Consider the following 16,317-nt stretch of genomic DNA (forward strand, 5'->3'; position numbering starts at 1 on the left):
ACAGGGCAGACAGTCTGAGGAGGCTTTGAACGCCGAGCTCTGCTCCTCTGTGGATCCTCCTGTGTCTGGCCCGGCCTGGGCTTTCCCTTGGAGCGATCCCCAGCGCCTGGTGCCACCCGTGCCCGCTGCCCAGTCTGACCACAGAGCCCAGTGCCATCCACATCACCATCACCCTACACACCGCAATCACACAGTGACACCATGACAACACCAACAATAAAATGATTACTATTGTCATCATCATCACCATTATTATTATTGAGCATTTGAATATTGCTCTAAACAGACATTTTGCAGTGTTTTTAACATTTTTTGAAAGGGTTCGCATTAACTGAAATGACATGCTAGGGGGGAATTATTATGGTACAATATTATGCTAACACAAGATATACAATTCATGCAGAATTATATATATGTATATACATTTATATATATACTGCAGTAGACAATTGCCTCTCACCCGCTCAAACTGCATTCCTAAAAAAAATCTGTGTATATATATATATATTTCTTTTTTTTAATAGTACCATCTATTTATATCCTACTGTGGTAAGATTTATCTAATTTATCTCAATCTATTTAATTTATAGTAAACAAAAAAAAAAATAAAAAAAAAAAATATATATATATATATATATATATATATAAATATTTAAATATGTATTATTATTATTTTTTATAATAATTATTATTATTATTACTTAATTGTAATAGTGTAACATGCATACATATATGTATTTTGCATACATTTTTCTCTATAATTCCTTTGCTTGTAAATATATATATATATATATATTTTTTTTTTTTTTTAAACAAATGACTATATATATCTACAACTACTTCATCATCTCTGAGGGCACCTGAGTGAGAATCAAAATTGTATTTTTATTATATATCTGCAGTTACAGTGAACTTACATCACATCATATATATACATATATATATATATATATATATATATAGAGAGAGAGAGAGAGAGAGAGAGAGTATATATATATATATATATATATATATATTTAAGATCACTCCGGACTCTCTATAGTATCAGATGCTGTATATAACCCCTACTATAGCTATTACGTTGCTGCTTTGCTGAATCCTATGAGTGCCCCTAATCGCTGTTACTATCTCTCTCTATTCATGTATGTTACTATTATTATTATTATATAAGGGATTGTAATAGCAGCACGTGCATAGATAGATGTGTGTATTTTGAATAATATTTTAGCTTTGTTAAAAAATAAAATAAAATACAAAAAAATACAACTGTTAATAGAGCATTTACTACAAAATACATAAAGTTAAAAAAAAAAAAAAACGTTTTTTGGGGTTTTGTTTTTTTCAATAATTCTCCTTGCATAAAACCAGTCCAGACTGGGCATAAAGTGGGCACACACTTGTAATAGCATTTTTAGCATTTTGTCCCTGTGTAGAATTGCAGGCTGACTGATCTCTGTCTGTCTGTCCTCCAGAGAAAGAAGTGGCGGAGCCAGAGGTGAGGATGGTCAATGGAAAACCAAAGAAAATCAGAAAACCCCGGACGATATACTCTAGTTTCCAGCTGGCAGCTCTGCAGAGGAGATTTCAGAAGACTCAATACTTAGCGCTGCCGGAGAGAGCTGAGCTGGCGGCCTCCCTAGGACTGACACAGACACAGGTGAGAGCATGGCAGGTCCTGGGATCTTCCACCACTGAATTAGGGGGGGAGGAAGGAAAGAAAGAAAGAAAGAAAGAAAGAAAGAAAGAAAGAAAGAAAGAAAGAAAGAAAGCTTACTCAGTATATGCATACACTATAATATATTTATGTTATATGAACAAAGAAGAGGGGAAGATTAGAGAGAGGGGGGGGGGGAGAGAAGGACAAAAAGAGAGAGAGAGAGACGGGGATCACGATGTATCTTTCTCATTCACTACAGGCATACCCCATTTGTAAGTACACAATGGGGTTTATTTACTAAAGCTGGAAACTGCTAAATCAGGCTCACTTCTCCATAGAAACCAATCAGCTTTCAGGTTTTATTACCAAAGGTAATTGAACAAGCTGGGGTTAGAAGCTCATTGGTTTCTATGCACAAGTGAGCCTGATTTTGCACTTTCTAGCTTTAGTAAATAAACCCCATTGTGTACTTAAAATTGGGGTATGTAATGGCAATGTTCTCCACTTTGTACTGCCTGGAGAAAGAAAAAAGAAAGAAAGAAGGCTTAACCAGTACATGTATATAATGTATTTTTGTTATATGAACAAATATATAGAAGAGGAGAAGGTCAGAGAGAGAGAGTAAGAGGAGTAAAAAGAGAGACAGAGGAAAGAGAGATAGAAGAAGAGAGAGAGAGAAATAGGGTTCACGATGTATTTTTCCCATTCACTGATGACACTTTGTACTGCCTGGAGAAAGAAAGGAGGAAAGAAAACAAGAAAGGAAAGAAAGAAAATAATGAAAGAAAGAAGGAAAGAATAATAAGTTGTAAGATAGATAGATAGATGATGTTGGTGCAATGTTGTGTATCATCATATGAAACTTTGTATTGTTTTCCAAATCTGAGAACAAAGTTGCACATTGGACAATCTGTTTCAGAACTATTTGCTAAGTTCTGCAGAGAAATAATGTATCTATCTGCGAATGTCTTTTGTAAATATCTTATTTAAAAAATATAACTTTTTTTTTCAATAGTACATTGTGACAGAGCAACATTAGTCATGTATAAGGAGCCAGTTTGTTGGGTGACCTCAATGGGACAACTTTGCATTTATTGTTTGTGTTGGTTTTGGAACCCATTACAGAATGACTTACAGAATGACTTTCATTTTTGAAAACCACTTTGGAAAGTTGGCATCTCTTTCTGTTTTCTAAGAATAACAGATATTAATTTTTTTTGTTTTGTTTTGTTTTTTTGTCTCTGCAAAAACACTGTAGCTGGTGTTCTGCGTTGAATGCTGGAGTTTATAGTTCATCAGTAAGGTCGCCTATGCGCTACATTTCACCGCAAAGACGTCTGCACATGTGCAAAATATTAGTCTCTTATCCCCCAATCAGATGTAAAATGGCACAAATCAAAGTCTTGGGTTTGTTAGAGATAATTCAAAACAGATCTCTGTCCAAAGGAGAATAATACAATTATTTAAGAATGCATCCTTGCATCTTCCCTGCATTTTTTTTTTTTTGGCTCCTTTTTTTTTTTTTTTCTAGTTTTGTGTAGTGTACAAGCTCTGAGTGCAGTTAAGGAGTCTGTTGTATTTTTGCTAAGGGTTTACATGTGTGGTGTAGCTGAATAGGACATGATTGATGTACCAGGCAGTGTGGAACCATGACATGTCCTGTTTGGAAATACTCAACAATATTTTTACAATAGTTTAGTCAAGGAACTCTGCCTAGTGTCATGTCCTCAGGCCTGAACATTATTTTCTAAAGGGTGTAACTTTGTTACACTATCCCACTGAACCTGTTTTTGAACCAATCACGCTGAAGTATTTAGGGGGGGGGGGGAAAACATTTTTCTTTGTCAATCCAAAAAATGATACTGTTTTTAATTAGATTATTGGACAAAAGCTACATTCTAAATTAAATTATCCTTTTTTTATAAAAACAATTTCTACTTTTGAGGGAAGGGATGCAAGAATGGTCTTGTGTGAATTTTTTACATGCATGTGTCCTTATTATCTTAGCAAATACATATAGTAAATGCTCATGCATGCAGTCTTTGCTTGTGTTGCATGGGTTATCATTTACTGAAGAATTGACTTTAATCACTGGCGACATTCAATTAAAATATTCAAACTAGGGGCATTTTACTATCCTTTTTTTTTCGGGGGGGGGGGGGGGGGGGCTTGTGAAAAGAACACAATGCACAATGTAAACCATATAAGCCATGTAAACCATAAATATGTGCACAAATTCTATATAAGATATATATATATATATATATATATATATATATATATATATATATATATATATATATATATATATATATAAGACATAAAGTCCATAAATCATGCATTATGTGCCTTTAAAATAAGAAATAAATAAAATAGAATAAAATAAACAACAAACAGGCTACAATGTGAATTACTAATTTATTAATTTAGTATCTTAGTCTAACAGCAAGCAAAAATAATAATAATATTATGATGGTGTGTAGATCACTCTAGTCAATATAGCAGAATGATTTGTGCACTGGCCTAACAAGTCTCCACTCAAGTTAATGGAATCTCAAAAATCTCATTGGTTGTTTGAAGCAGACACATGTTCATTGAGTCTGTTTAAAAAATGTCAAATGAATGTCATACCTTTAGTATGTCATCTCCTTGAAAATAAAAATAAAAAATTGGTGGGTTGGCTTAGAAAAAAAATATCATCATCTTCAAAGTGAATCTCTTTTATAGGCAAGGCAAGCTCATGGTGTGGTAGAGCAGACAGGGTTAGTGCAGAATATATTTTTATTACATTATTTAAATCTTTGACAATTTTGAAATTACTGGTTGATTGGAGTCACAATCCTGGACCATTTTCTGTGCCTGGATGATGCAACAGAAAAGGATTCTGGCCAATATATATATATATATAGATATAGATAGATAGATAGATAGATAGATAGATAGATAGATAGATATCAGGGCCCTTTGATTCCTCTTGTACCAAATTGTATTTAACTTTTATGTCTGCCTTCATTTTGTAAAGCACTGAGCGAACTGGTGGCACTATACAAATTCTGTATAATAATAATTATAATCAATATATATATATATATATATATATATATATATATATATATATATATATATATTTTTTTTTTATTAATTTCTGTAAATGTAGGTGCTTATTGTGTAGGTGACAAAAGCTTTTAAAATGCAATCATGGCAAGCATGTTGTAAAATGCTGTACAAACTGTTGGTGCTACATAAATCCTATATAATATTAATAAATAATAAAAATAATAATATAATAATATAAATGAAGGTCACTGTCTTTCAGAAACACTGCAGAAAATATTTGTGACTTTTCAAATGCATGTTCCTCCTGCTGAGTAATTAATTAGTGGTGGAAATAAATAGTTATCTATTTATTAAAAGCACAGATGCTTCTGTAGAGAGTCAAAATCTACATTGCACTGGCACTCTGGATTGTAATCTATGAATGTTGCAGATAAATATTCAAAATTATTATGCTCATAGTAAATATCTTGTAGCATTATTTGGTGGGATTGATTGTGAGAGTGCAAAATCTGGTGCAGCTGTGCATGGTAGCCAATCAGCTTGCTCAAATAATCAACAAAATAAAACAACAGAAAAAAAAACTGGGAGCTGATTGGTTACAATGCAGAGCTGAACCAAATTTTGCACTCTCCAGTGTAAATCAAACCTGATGTGTCCAAGCACTGTTTTCTTGGTATACAATTTCCCTTAAGCTGGAGCATAGGCCTAAAATAGAATATTTTTTAGTTTTGCGAAACCAGTAATGTATGGGACAAGAAGGCCTTCTGTAGGAGTGGCAAACCCATATGACCCAGAACAGACTAGTTCCACAGAGGGCTATATTATGCTGAGCGTTGCTAATTGCATAAAATACCACTAGCCTTTGGGGATGTACATATTCAATTTAAATGACAAGGAAAAAAAAAAAACACTTTTAAATTTGTTTTCATAATCAGATGGTTGCATAATTCTAAATCCTTATGAAAATCCGGAAAATATTTTCTAAAAGAAGGAAAGGCTCGCAGCAATTCTTTTTGGCAAATTTCTTGTTTTTATACTCTGGTGTATAACTAAAGCTAAAAGCTGCATGGAGTCAGGAGCTCAGAAGTCCAGTGTTGCACATGATTTATTTATAATGTAGTACTTTATGAGGGATCTAGGCACTAACTAATGGTTGTGTTTTGTTAAACCAGTGAACTGTTGTATGACATAGGGCCTATATTACTGGGCCAGACCCCCTCTGTGTTCTTTGGAACCTTTTGAGGCCTTGTTCGAGTTGTCCTTTGGACTCGCTGCATTTTATTAATTAGTTATAGGTTGCTGCCAAGTCTATCAATATCCAAATGAAAAATATACAGGATGCATTGTGGGCAAAGTCATTTTAAATAATTGCCTATTGCATTCGTGCCCTAGTATGTGTGATTCTGTATTTGTGGCTCTGGAGTCAGAGATTCACAACAGAAATAAGGCAGTATAAGCCTTAAATGGGCAAGTTTTTGATACTACCACTGGCAGAACAATTGTAAAATATAATTTCTACACATGGGACAGTAACTACATCTTCCTTGCTATGATAAAAAATAATAATAATAAAAAAAAAATCAAACTTTTGTTCTCCAGCAGCCATTCAAGGCAGACTTGATCACATGTTCTGGAGCTGCCAATCAGTACTGCAGAGAGTCTATTATTACCAGCCATGAGATGAAAGGATCAAAAAGTGCAGAGATAAATACAAACCATTCATGTAAACAAAGTTTTGAGCTCTTATACAGACTGATGGGATTTATATGTCTAAAAAAAGATTTAAATTCCTCTTTAAAGAATGCAGTCACAAGATAGAAGAAAAGGGACATATATGGCCTAAAACCCCATTCCTGAACCATTTCATGTGTGTGTGGGGGGGGGGGATTCTGGGGGGTTCAGGGTGTACCCCTACATTATAGTGACTTCATCATAATACTGAGTGTTTATAAACAACATATTTGATTAAAAAAATAGTATCAGTGATTTTTTTAAGGCATTTTTTAAAAGAGCATTGTTTGGAAAGTATTTACACACAATTAGAAGAAACCAATAATACATATTTTTGTATAAAGAAGTTCCTAATACTAGTTACCTAGGCCCACGCTAGGCTGTAATTAGTAAACACTGGTTCCTAAATCATCTTTTTTACCCTTTTATAAAATTATTTTAAATTAAATTAAAGTTAAGGAGCAACAACCTCCCAACAGTAGACTGGGTTCTTTCAGATATGTATCACCATGCTTACAAAGTGTTGCAAACATAGGTAAACAAACATTTATATTGTAATGTATCAAAGAAAGTATACATAGTTGCAAAGTACAAACATAATAAAAACTCAAATAAAAAAATAGGGAAGGCTTTGGGCACATTTTAACCATTTCCTCCATCTCTTTCTCTGCAGGTGAAAATCTGGTTTCAGAACAAAAGATCTAAAATTAAGAAGATCATGAAGAATGGAGAGCTTCCTCCAGAGCATAGCCCAAGTTCCAGTGATCCCATGGCTTGCAATTCTCCACAGTCACCTGTGGTTTGGGAACCTCAAGGGTCTTCAAGATCTCTCAGTCATCACCCACATGTGCATTCCCATCCTCAGACCTCCAACAACTCCCCTGCATCCACTTACTTGGAAAACCCCAGTGTCTGGTACCCAACAAGCAACTCCCTTAACTCCCACTTACAAAACCACAGTTCCATACAACATCCATTAGCATTGGCTTCTGGGACATTGTACTAAAGGGAGAAGAAAAAAAAAACACAAACTCTGTTTTTTTTTTTTTTTTTATATTTTGGACTCTTATATTTCATTGTTAAAGGGAACGTACAAAAGAAAGCATAAGATGGATTTTTTTTTAAAAAACAAAATATATTGTGTAAAGCTTGTTGCATGTAACTTATTGCATTTCAAGGGAACTTTTTTTTTTTTTTTTCAACAGATTGACGCAAACTTTTTGGACACTATTCTCAATGGTGCCTTGAATCTAATGACCTCATTTTTTTCAGAGACTGACTTTTTTTTCAATGTTTTATTGTATCCATGTAAATAAATGTAGATAGATGAATTAAGCTGTATATTCTGGATAAATAAAATTATTTCGACCATGGCAAATGGGCTTTCACTGAGAATTGATCCATAGCTAGATAGATATTTTGTATTACTCTGTGTGCATGTGTGCGTGTGTGTGTGTGTGTTTGTGTGTGTGTGTGTAACATATATACATTAAGAATATAAGATGTGTGTATACTTATGTGGATATCATATTTCTATTTGAACTATGACAAATGGTACCTTATTAAGGATAGATAGATAGATAGATAGAGAGAGAGAGCTACAAACAGAGAGAGGAAGAGAGAGAATGATATATTAATTATAATTAATTAATAATATTTATTTACATATATATATATATATATAGATAGATAGATAGATAGATAGATAGATAGATAGATAGATAGATAGATAGATAGATAGATAGAAAGAATATGTGTCCATCTGTATGCATGTATATATCTAATTAATAACTTAACTATGATAAACTTGTTTATTGAGAATGGAGGGTAGATAGATAGACAGACAGATTGATAGATAGATAGATTATTAATTGTCAATTATTTCACTACTATTTTAACTACTATGACATATTGGGGGTTATTTATGGAAAGGCAAATCCACTTTGTACTGAAAGTGCACTTGGAAGTGCAGTCGCTCTAAATCTAAGGGGTAGATCTGAAATGAGGGGAAGCTCTGCTGATTTTATCATCCAATCATGTGCAAGCTAAAATGCTGTTTTTTATTTTCCTTGTATGGCCCCCTTAGATCTACAGCGACTTTACTTTCAGGTGCACTTGCAGTGCAAAGTGGATTTTCCTTTAGTAAATAACCCCCTTAGTTTTCTTCTACACTATATAATAAGAATTGGAAAAAGGTTTTCTATGTTGGAGGTTGATAGGTATTTTGTATCACTTTTTGCCAGATTTTTTAGATTGTTTTACCAGTATTTCTGGCTGAGATATATTTTGCCCATAATCATAATGGGGTCTTTGTAGAAGGGACTGAGGCTGTGCTAATCATCTCTCTTGTGTTCCCCTCCCCCAACTCCCATCCTCTGGTTCCCTATCTCTCAGTATTGAGTGGATTGCTCCAGCATAGACTCGATGAAGCCTATTTTTACCTCTATAAGGTTTTCTGCTTGTTTAAGTAAATGTGCGATTCCCTCATTTTATCACCAGGAAAGTCCGGAGCAGTTTGTTTAGCGCTGAGTAATTGTTCATAGATCGCTCTGCTTCTCCCTGATTGTACCGATCTGTGTCATCGCTTCCCCACTTTACTCTGTCTATATATTTACCAAAATCCAGTCCATGACCTATTCCATACCCCCCTCCCCCCCGCACAACCTTTCTATCAGTAAATCATCCATGCCCATTCTATGCCCCATACACATCCCAGATTATACCCAGTCCATAATCCATACTATAACCAATACATACCTCGTTCTATGCCCCAGCCATACCCCATCCATACTCCATTCTATACACAATAAATACCCTATCAACAGCATTCTATACTCCAGCCATACCCCATCCATACTCCATTCTATACCCAATAAATACCCTATCAACAGCATTCTATACTCCAGCCATACCCCATGCTATATCCACTACATACCCCATTCTATACCCCATCCATACCCAAGCCATACCCCATTCTAAACCCAATACATACCCCATTCTTTACCCAATACCTACCCCATTCTATACCCCAGCCATACCCCATTCTATACCCAATATATACCCCATTCTATACCCAAGCCATGCCCCATTCTATACCCAATATCTACCCCACCCTGTGCCCAATCAATACCCCATTCTATACCCAATCCATAATCCATTCTATATCTTGCCCATACCCCAAGCTATGCCCAATCCATACCCATTCTATACCCAATCCATACTACATTCTATACCTCGTCCATACCCATTCTATGCCCCATCCATACCCATTCTACACCCAAACCATACTCTATTCTATACCTCATCCATACTCCATTCTATACCTAATCCATATCCCATTCTATGCCCTATCCATACTCCATTCTACGCCCCATCCATCACCATTCTATACCCAATCCATACTCCATTCTGTACCTTGTCCATACACCATCCTATGCCTTATTCATACCCCATTCTATGCCCCATCCATACCCCATCCTATACCCAATCCATACCCCATTCTATACCTCATCCATACCCCTTTCCATGTCTCAACCATTCCCCATTCCATGCCCAATCCATACCACAGTCTATTCCCTGTGCACACCACATTCTATGTCCAGTTCAAATATATTCTTCTCTTCCATACCCTATTCTACACCCATGCTATACCCTAACCATCCACACCTCATTTTATACACTGTCTATACTCTACCCCATTATATGCCCTGTCTATAACCCATTCTTTACCCAATCTTATGCTCAGTCTCATCCCCATTATATACCCGTACATACCCCATTATACAGTAAACTTAGTCCATAGCTCACCCATACCCCATTCTTTGCTCCGTCCATACCCCATCATATGCCCCTTCCGTACCCATACGTCCCTTCCATACCCCATCCTATGCCCTGTGCATACCCCATCCAATGCCATGTGCATACCCCTTCCAATGCCCTGTGCATGCCCCATCCTATACAACGTGCGTTCCCCGTCCAATGCCCTGTGCATACCCCATCCAATGCCCTGTGCATACCCCATCTTATGCCTCGTGGATATCCCATTTTATGCCCCGTGCATACCCCATCTTATGCCCCGTGCATACCCCATCCTATGCCCCGAGCATACCCCATCCTATACCCCGTGCATACCCCATCCAATGCCCCTTGCATACCCCATCCAATGCCCCGTGCATACCCCATCCTATGCCCTGTGCATACACCATCCTATGCCCCGTGCATACCCCATGCTGTGCCCCGGGAGGAGGATAGTCTGGATGTCTGACAGTCAGGGGAGGATTGTAGTGAATTCAGTAGAAGACCTGAGAAGACTCGCTGTACAGCCCCGGGCACAGTTACCTGTCTCCGCTCTTTTTTTCATCTACCTTCATGTCTGCCGCCCCCTCCTCCCCTGTCTGTCTCTTTATTATTGCTGCCAGGATTTTCTTCTTCTCCATTAAATTCGAGTTAACTTGATTTTAAATTGTTTTTTTAGGCACTGCTTAACTTAACGCAAGGCACAGGAAGTATATATATATATAATTGTTACATAAATGCTATATATTTCTATAAATATAGCAAGGAGTTACTTTTGACTTGTTACATTGTAGTGGATGAGGGTTTCCAGTGTTAGTAGACTTTTATGTTCCTAGATTCGGAGTATAATACAACTGTTGAGTTTGAGTTGGTAAACATTAAAATATGGAAAACTCTGACGTCACCAATTGACCTTATTTTATATTTTTATTAGTAAACTCCAAATACAATACCAGGTTGGTTCACATTAAAGTGCCCAAAACCTACACAACTGGCTGGGGCCATCAGGAGAATACAAGAGGCTGAAAGCACCCCATCACTAATCCCACGAATATTCTTCAGAGTTCTATTTGAATCTTATCATGGTTCATGTACTTGCATGGAATATAATGTCACAGACACCTGTATGAATATGTATGTATGTACCGTGTGTCCTGTTTTTGTAGATAGTACATGCCAAACTGCCCCCCCCTACTGAAATCCCCGCCCCCCAGCACAAGTCTTTGTCCCCCCTTACCCCAACAACCCAGCTCAAATGCCCCCCCCCCCCAAAAAGAAAATACACCCCTCCTAGCAAAAAACTACCACCCCTAACGTTTCCCCTCCTAGGACACATCTTCCTCCCTCCTCACTTCAAATCCCCCCCTCCTAGCACAAATCTTCTCCCCCCCCCCCATCACCCTTCCCAACACAAATCCCCCTAAATCCCCATTCTTAGCCCCCCCCCATTTTTTTCCCTAGAACAATACTTATCCCCTGTCGCCCCCAAATTCCCCCTCCCAACACAACCCCCCCATCTCCTTGTAGCGCCCCCTCCCCACCTCATATGATGCTACAGTGCCCAGGGCAGCCTTCTTTCTTGCCCACCCCTTGTCCTGGCCCTGAGTACAGTGCAGTCCTATAATGGAAATTTACACTGTTATACAAGCTGTACACTCACTACTTTACATTGTAGCAAAGTGTCATTTCTTCAGTGTTGTCAGGTGGAAGAAGGAGCTCGTTCCAGCTCTGTGCAAGTCATAGAAAGAAAAAATCCAACCGTTGCACACCAGCACAGCCCGAATGCAAGATAGTAAACATGGCTCCATCCAGGCCATGCCGGATGACGCGTTTCACACCACCCACAGGACTTAATCATGTAGGTTGGTTGGCGTGGACTGGATGGAGTCAGGCTGAAACTGTGTTTACTATCTTGCACTTGGACTGTGCTGATATGTGGCGGTTGGATTTTTTCTTTCTAGGACTTGTATTTTTGTTGCATTTTCATGCATTTTATTATAATGTAATGCAATGCAAGATGTAGCGCTCCAACCTCCAAGCACTTCCCTCATATGCTGGAATCAGATGGTAGCTTGGAGTCCATCACTCCTTCACACATAGCTCAGTATAATACTAAAGGAAAAGCCGCACACCCAATTATGTCTTTACTGGCAAAACTTTAGTCAGCCAACAAGATTCAGTACATGGTTCTGCCCCCAGGACCCCTCCTCTGACATGTTTTACCCAGTAGGGGATTCATCCTATGATTAAGCCTTTTATTAAAATCATTATTTTATAGGACCTCTTTAGCGCTAAAAATTTGCATAGCACTTTACAAAAAGAGGGAGACAATAGAGTTTCATTTCAAGTAAAGTTCTTGTGCTTGCTTACAATCTAAAGAAGGGGTCTTCAAGCTTTCTGAACAAAGGTTCAGTTGACTGTCCTGTGACCAGTGGGAGTAGACAATGCCCTGGCATCAAAGAAGATCTCGTTGGTATTAGTGGGAGGAATATTGCCTCATTGTTGGTATTTGTGGTAAAAAAAATATGAGCCATCACTGGTGTCATTGGGAAGAATTGTGCCCCATTGTTGGTATTAAGGGAAGAATTAGTTCCCCAAGTTTTATTGGGAGGAATAGTACCCCTTGTTGGTATCATGGGAAGGGATATTGCCAAATCATTGCTGTCAGTGGGAGGGATAGTGTCTCATTGTTGGGGTCATTGGTAGGAACAGTGCCCCACTGTTGGGGTCATTGGTAGGAATAGTGCCCTATTGATGTCGAAGGAATAGTGCCCCAGTGTTGGGGTCATTGGTAGGAATAGTGCCCTATTGATGTTGAAGGAATAGTGCCCCAGTGTTGGGGGTCTTTGGTAGGAATAGTGCCCTTTTGTTGGAGTCGAGAGAATAGTGCCCCAGTGTTGGGGGTCATTGGTAGGAACAGTGCCCTATTGTTGGTGTTGAGAGAATAGTGCCATATTGTTGGGATCATTGGTAGGAATAGTGCCCCATTGTTGGGGGCATTGGTATGAATAGTGCCCCATTGTTGGGGTTATTGGTAGGAATAGTGCCCTATTGTTGGTGTCGAAGGAGTAGTGCTGTATTGTTGAGGTCATTGGTAGGAATAGTGCCCTATTGTTGGTGTCGAGAGAATAGTGCCCCAGTGTTGGGGGTCATTCGTAAGAATAGTGCCCTATTGTTGGTGTCAAAGGAATAGTGCCGTATTGTTGGGATCATTGGTAGGAATAGTGCCCTATTGTTGGGGTAATTGGTAGGCATAGTGCCCCATTGTTGGGGTCATTGGTAGGAATAGTGCCCCATTGTTGGGGTGTTTGATAGGAATAATGCCCTATTGTTGGGGTAATTGGTAGGAATAGTGCCCTATTGTTGGGGGCATTGGTAGGAATAGTGCCCTATTGTTAGGGGCATTGGTAGGAATAGTGCCCTACTGTTGGGGGCATTGGTAGGAATAGTGCTCTATTGTTGCTGTGGAGGGAATAGTGCTTTGTATCAGTGGGAGGAATAGTGTCTCAAGGGCCCGATAAAGGCAAGCAAAGGACCTCCAAATGCATATGGAGGTTTTCTTTTTGCGTTTTTTTTGTATGTTTTCCATACCTTGCTTATACCTATAGTGTAATCCACATTTTTACAACAAAGTTTAGACAAAAGATGTTTTTTTTTTTAAATGCAACAAAATTTTCATGCACTTTTAAAGCACTGTCATCCCACATTGTAGCACACATAAAACATAGATCCTATGATCTATAAGGCATTTTTCTGGTGCCTTTTCAAAATGCATTATGTACATGAAAATGCATGTATCACAACTTTTTGGGATGTCAACGTGCTTTCTACGTGTTGATACAGTGGGGTTAATTTACTAAAGGCAAAAGCAAGTGCAGAGCTTAGTAAATGAGGTAAAGCTTCCCTTTGCAAAGAATACCCAATCACATGCAAGGAACCCCCCCCCCCCCCCCAAAAAAAAAAACATATTTGCCTACACATGATTGGATGATGGACTCTTGCAGAGTGAAACTGCTCTTTGCAAAGAGCACAGTCTATATGCCTTTAGTAAATCAACCCGAATGGTTTTAATTTACTAAAGGCAAATAGACTGTGCACTTTGCAAAGTATAACCCCATTGGGTTGCTTACATGTAAACAAATCCATTGGAAACAATGTTTAACCACTTCAATACAAGGCACATATACAGGCATACCCCACTTTTAAAGGGATTGTAAGGAGAATTATTTTTTTTTTTTAAATAACAAACATGTTATACTTACCTCCACTGTGCAGCTCGTTTTGCACAGAGTGGCCCCGAACCTGCTCTTCTGGGGTCCCTCGGCGGCTGTCTCAGCTTCCTTCCTCAGATGCTTCTCACGTTCATGCGAGCTCCCTCACATGGTGAGAAGCATCTGCGGGCGCGCTCCCGTGATACAGCCGGTGTCTTGTCATATAACGTCCTCCATCCGATAGTGTCCACTGCGTACTGCGCATGCGCAGTACACAGCAACACAGATTCCGAAAATTGCCGAGGATGAACGGCACCTGCGCCGTGAGTCCAGGTTCTATCCCCACCATCCAAGTGGACATAGAGCAGGAATAAAAAAGAGCCGAGCGCAGCGAGGCCGAGCCCGAAGCGTGGCGAGCAAAGCTCGCCCCCGAGGGCCCCTCTAATATTCACAACCCTATGTCCGCTTGGATGGTGGGGCTACCACCTCCACTCACGGCGCAGGCGCCGTTCAGCTTCGGAGATTTTCCGAAGCTTCGTCTGCTCCGTACTGCGCATGCGCAGTACGGCCCGGACACTATTTGATGGCCGGACATTATACGGCAGAACAGCGTCTCGCTGTATCACATGGCTCCGCCCCCGGCGCTCTGCGTCAGTGGATGTGATTGACAGCAGTGCAAGCCAATGGCTGCGCTGCTTTCCATCCATCCACTCCAGCCAATCAGCGGCCAGGCTGAACGGTGGAAAGGATGTCGGGGGACGAGCGTGGGACTTTCCAGGGGTCAGGTAAGTAAAACGGGGGGCTGGGGGGGGCCAGCACTGTCAGATGTTTTTTCACCTTAACCTCCCTGGCGGTACCATTATTTCGGATTTTAGGTGCTAAAAGCGGTACCATTATTTTGCATGAAAATTTGGCGTTTTATATTGTAGTCCTGCAATTCTTAGGAATAACTCTCTTAAATCTGTCCAAACCAGAGTCTAGCAGACATCCCGGGTATGATAAAGTTTGAAAAATTAAATCATAAATTATAATATAATAAATAATTATAAATAATTGTACCAAATAATAATATAACAATAATAAAAATTATTCAATAATGTAATCTAATCAAAAACACTGAAATTTGCCGAGTTGCAGAATTGTCACTGTCATTACTTTTCAGTATTTGATGACGGATCTCCCCACAAATCGCTATCGCTCAATTCTGCGAGTCATTCTAATTTATTATCGCTGTTTTCTAGCTGGTCTAAAATCATTTTTGATGTACAGTGACAGTTTTGGTTGCTATGGACAATCTCCAGTTTCCAGGCATAAAGAACAGTTTTTACAATATAAAACTGCATGCAGGACACTGGGCAGACCACTAGGGACAAAGGGGATGTGAAATATTTACATACAGCAATGTAATCTGTAAGATTACATTATACTGTATGTATACTGTTTATTTCACTTTTTGAATTTGGCGCCGATCTCCGTGCCCGTGCGTCGCAACGCTCGCAGGGCACGGAGATCGCCGATGTGATAGATCGAGCGAGGCACGGCTCGCTCGTACAGCGGGGAGACATCGCTGGATTCGAGGGAGAAGGTAAGGAAACCTCCTCCTGGATCCAGCGACGCTGTCCCGAGTCTGACTCGGGGATACCGCTTTTGGTATAAAAAATCCACCCCGAGTCAGACTCGGGAATACCGTCAGGGGGGTTAATGCATAGAATGCATTAAGGTGAAAAAACATTTACCTTTACAACCCCTTTAAGTACACAATGGGGTTTATTTACTAAAGCTGGAAAGTGCAAAATCAGGCTCACTTCTGCATAGAAACCAATTTGTTTCCAGGTTTTATTACCAAAGCTTAATTGAACAAGCTGG

The 16,317-nt window shown here is 38.8% G+C and overlaps 1 protein-coding gene across 1 annotated transcript in view; it reads left to right on the forward strand.

Annotated features, from left to right (window-relative positions):
• Positions 1-7,823, forward strand: part of DLX5 (distal-less homeobox 5) — an 11,492-nt gene extending 3,669 nt beyond the window's left edge. Inside the window, exons 2-3 of the mRNA XM_077490744.1 lie at positions 1,473-1,657; positions 7,119-7,823. Of these exons, the coding sequence (XP_077346870.1) occupies positions 1,473-1,657; positions 7,119-7,451 (518 nt within the window). The 3' untranslated portion in view covers positions 7,452-7,823. The remainder of the gene's footprint in view (positions 1-1,472; positions 1,658-7,118) is intronic.
• The last annotated feature ends 8,494 nt before the right edge of the window (positions 7,824-16,317 follow it).

The sequence above is a fragment of the Lithobates pipiens genome, unplaced genomic scaffold (genome assembly GCF_037356315.1).
Source record: "Lithobates pipiens isolate NorthernLeopardFrog02 unplaced genomic scaffold, aLitPip1_a1.2 Scaffold_19, whole genome shotgun sequence".
Lineage (NCBI taxonomy): Eukaryota > Metazoa > Chordata > Amphibia > Anura > Ranidae > Lithobates > Lithobates pipiens.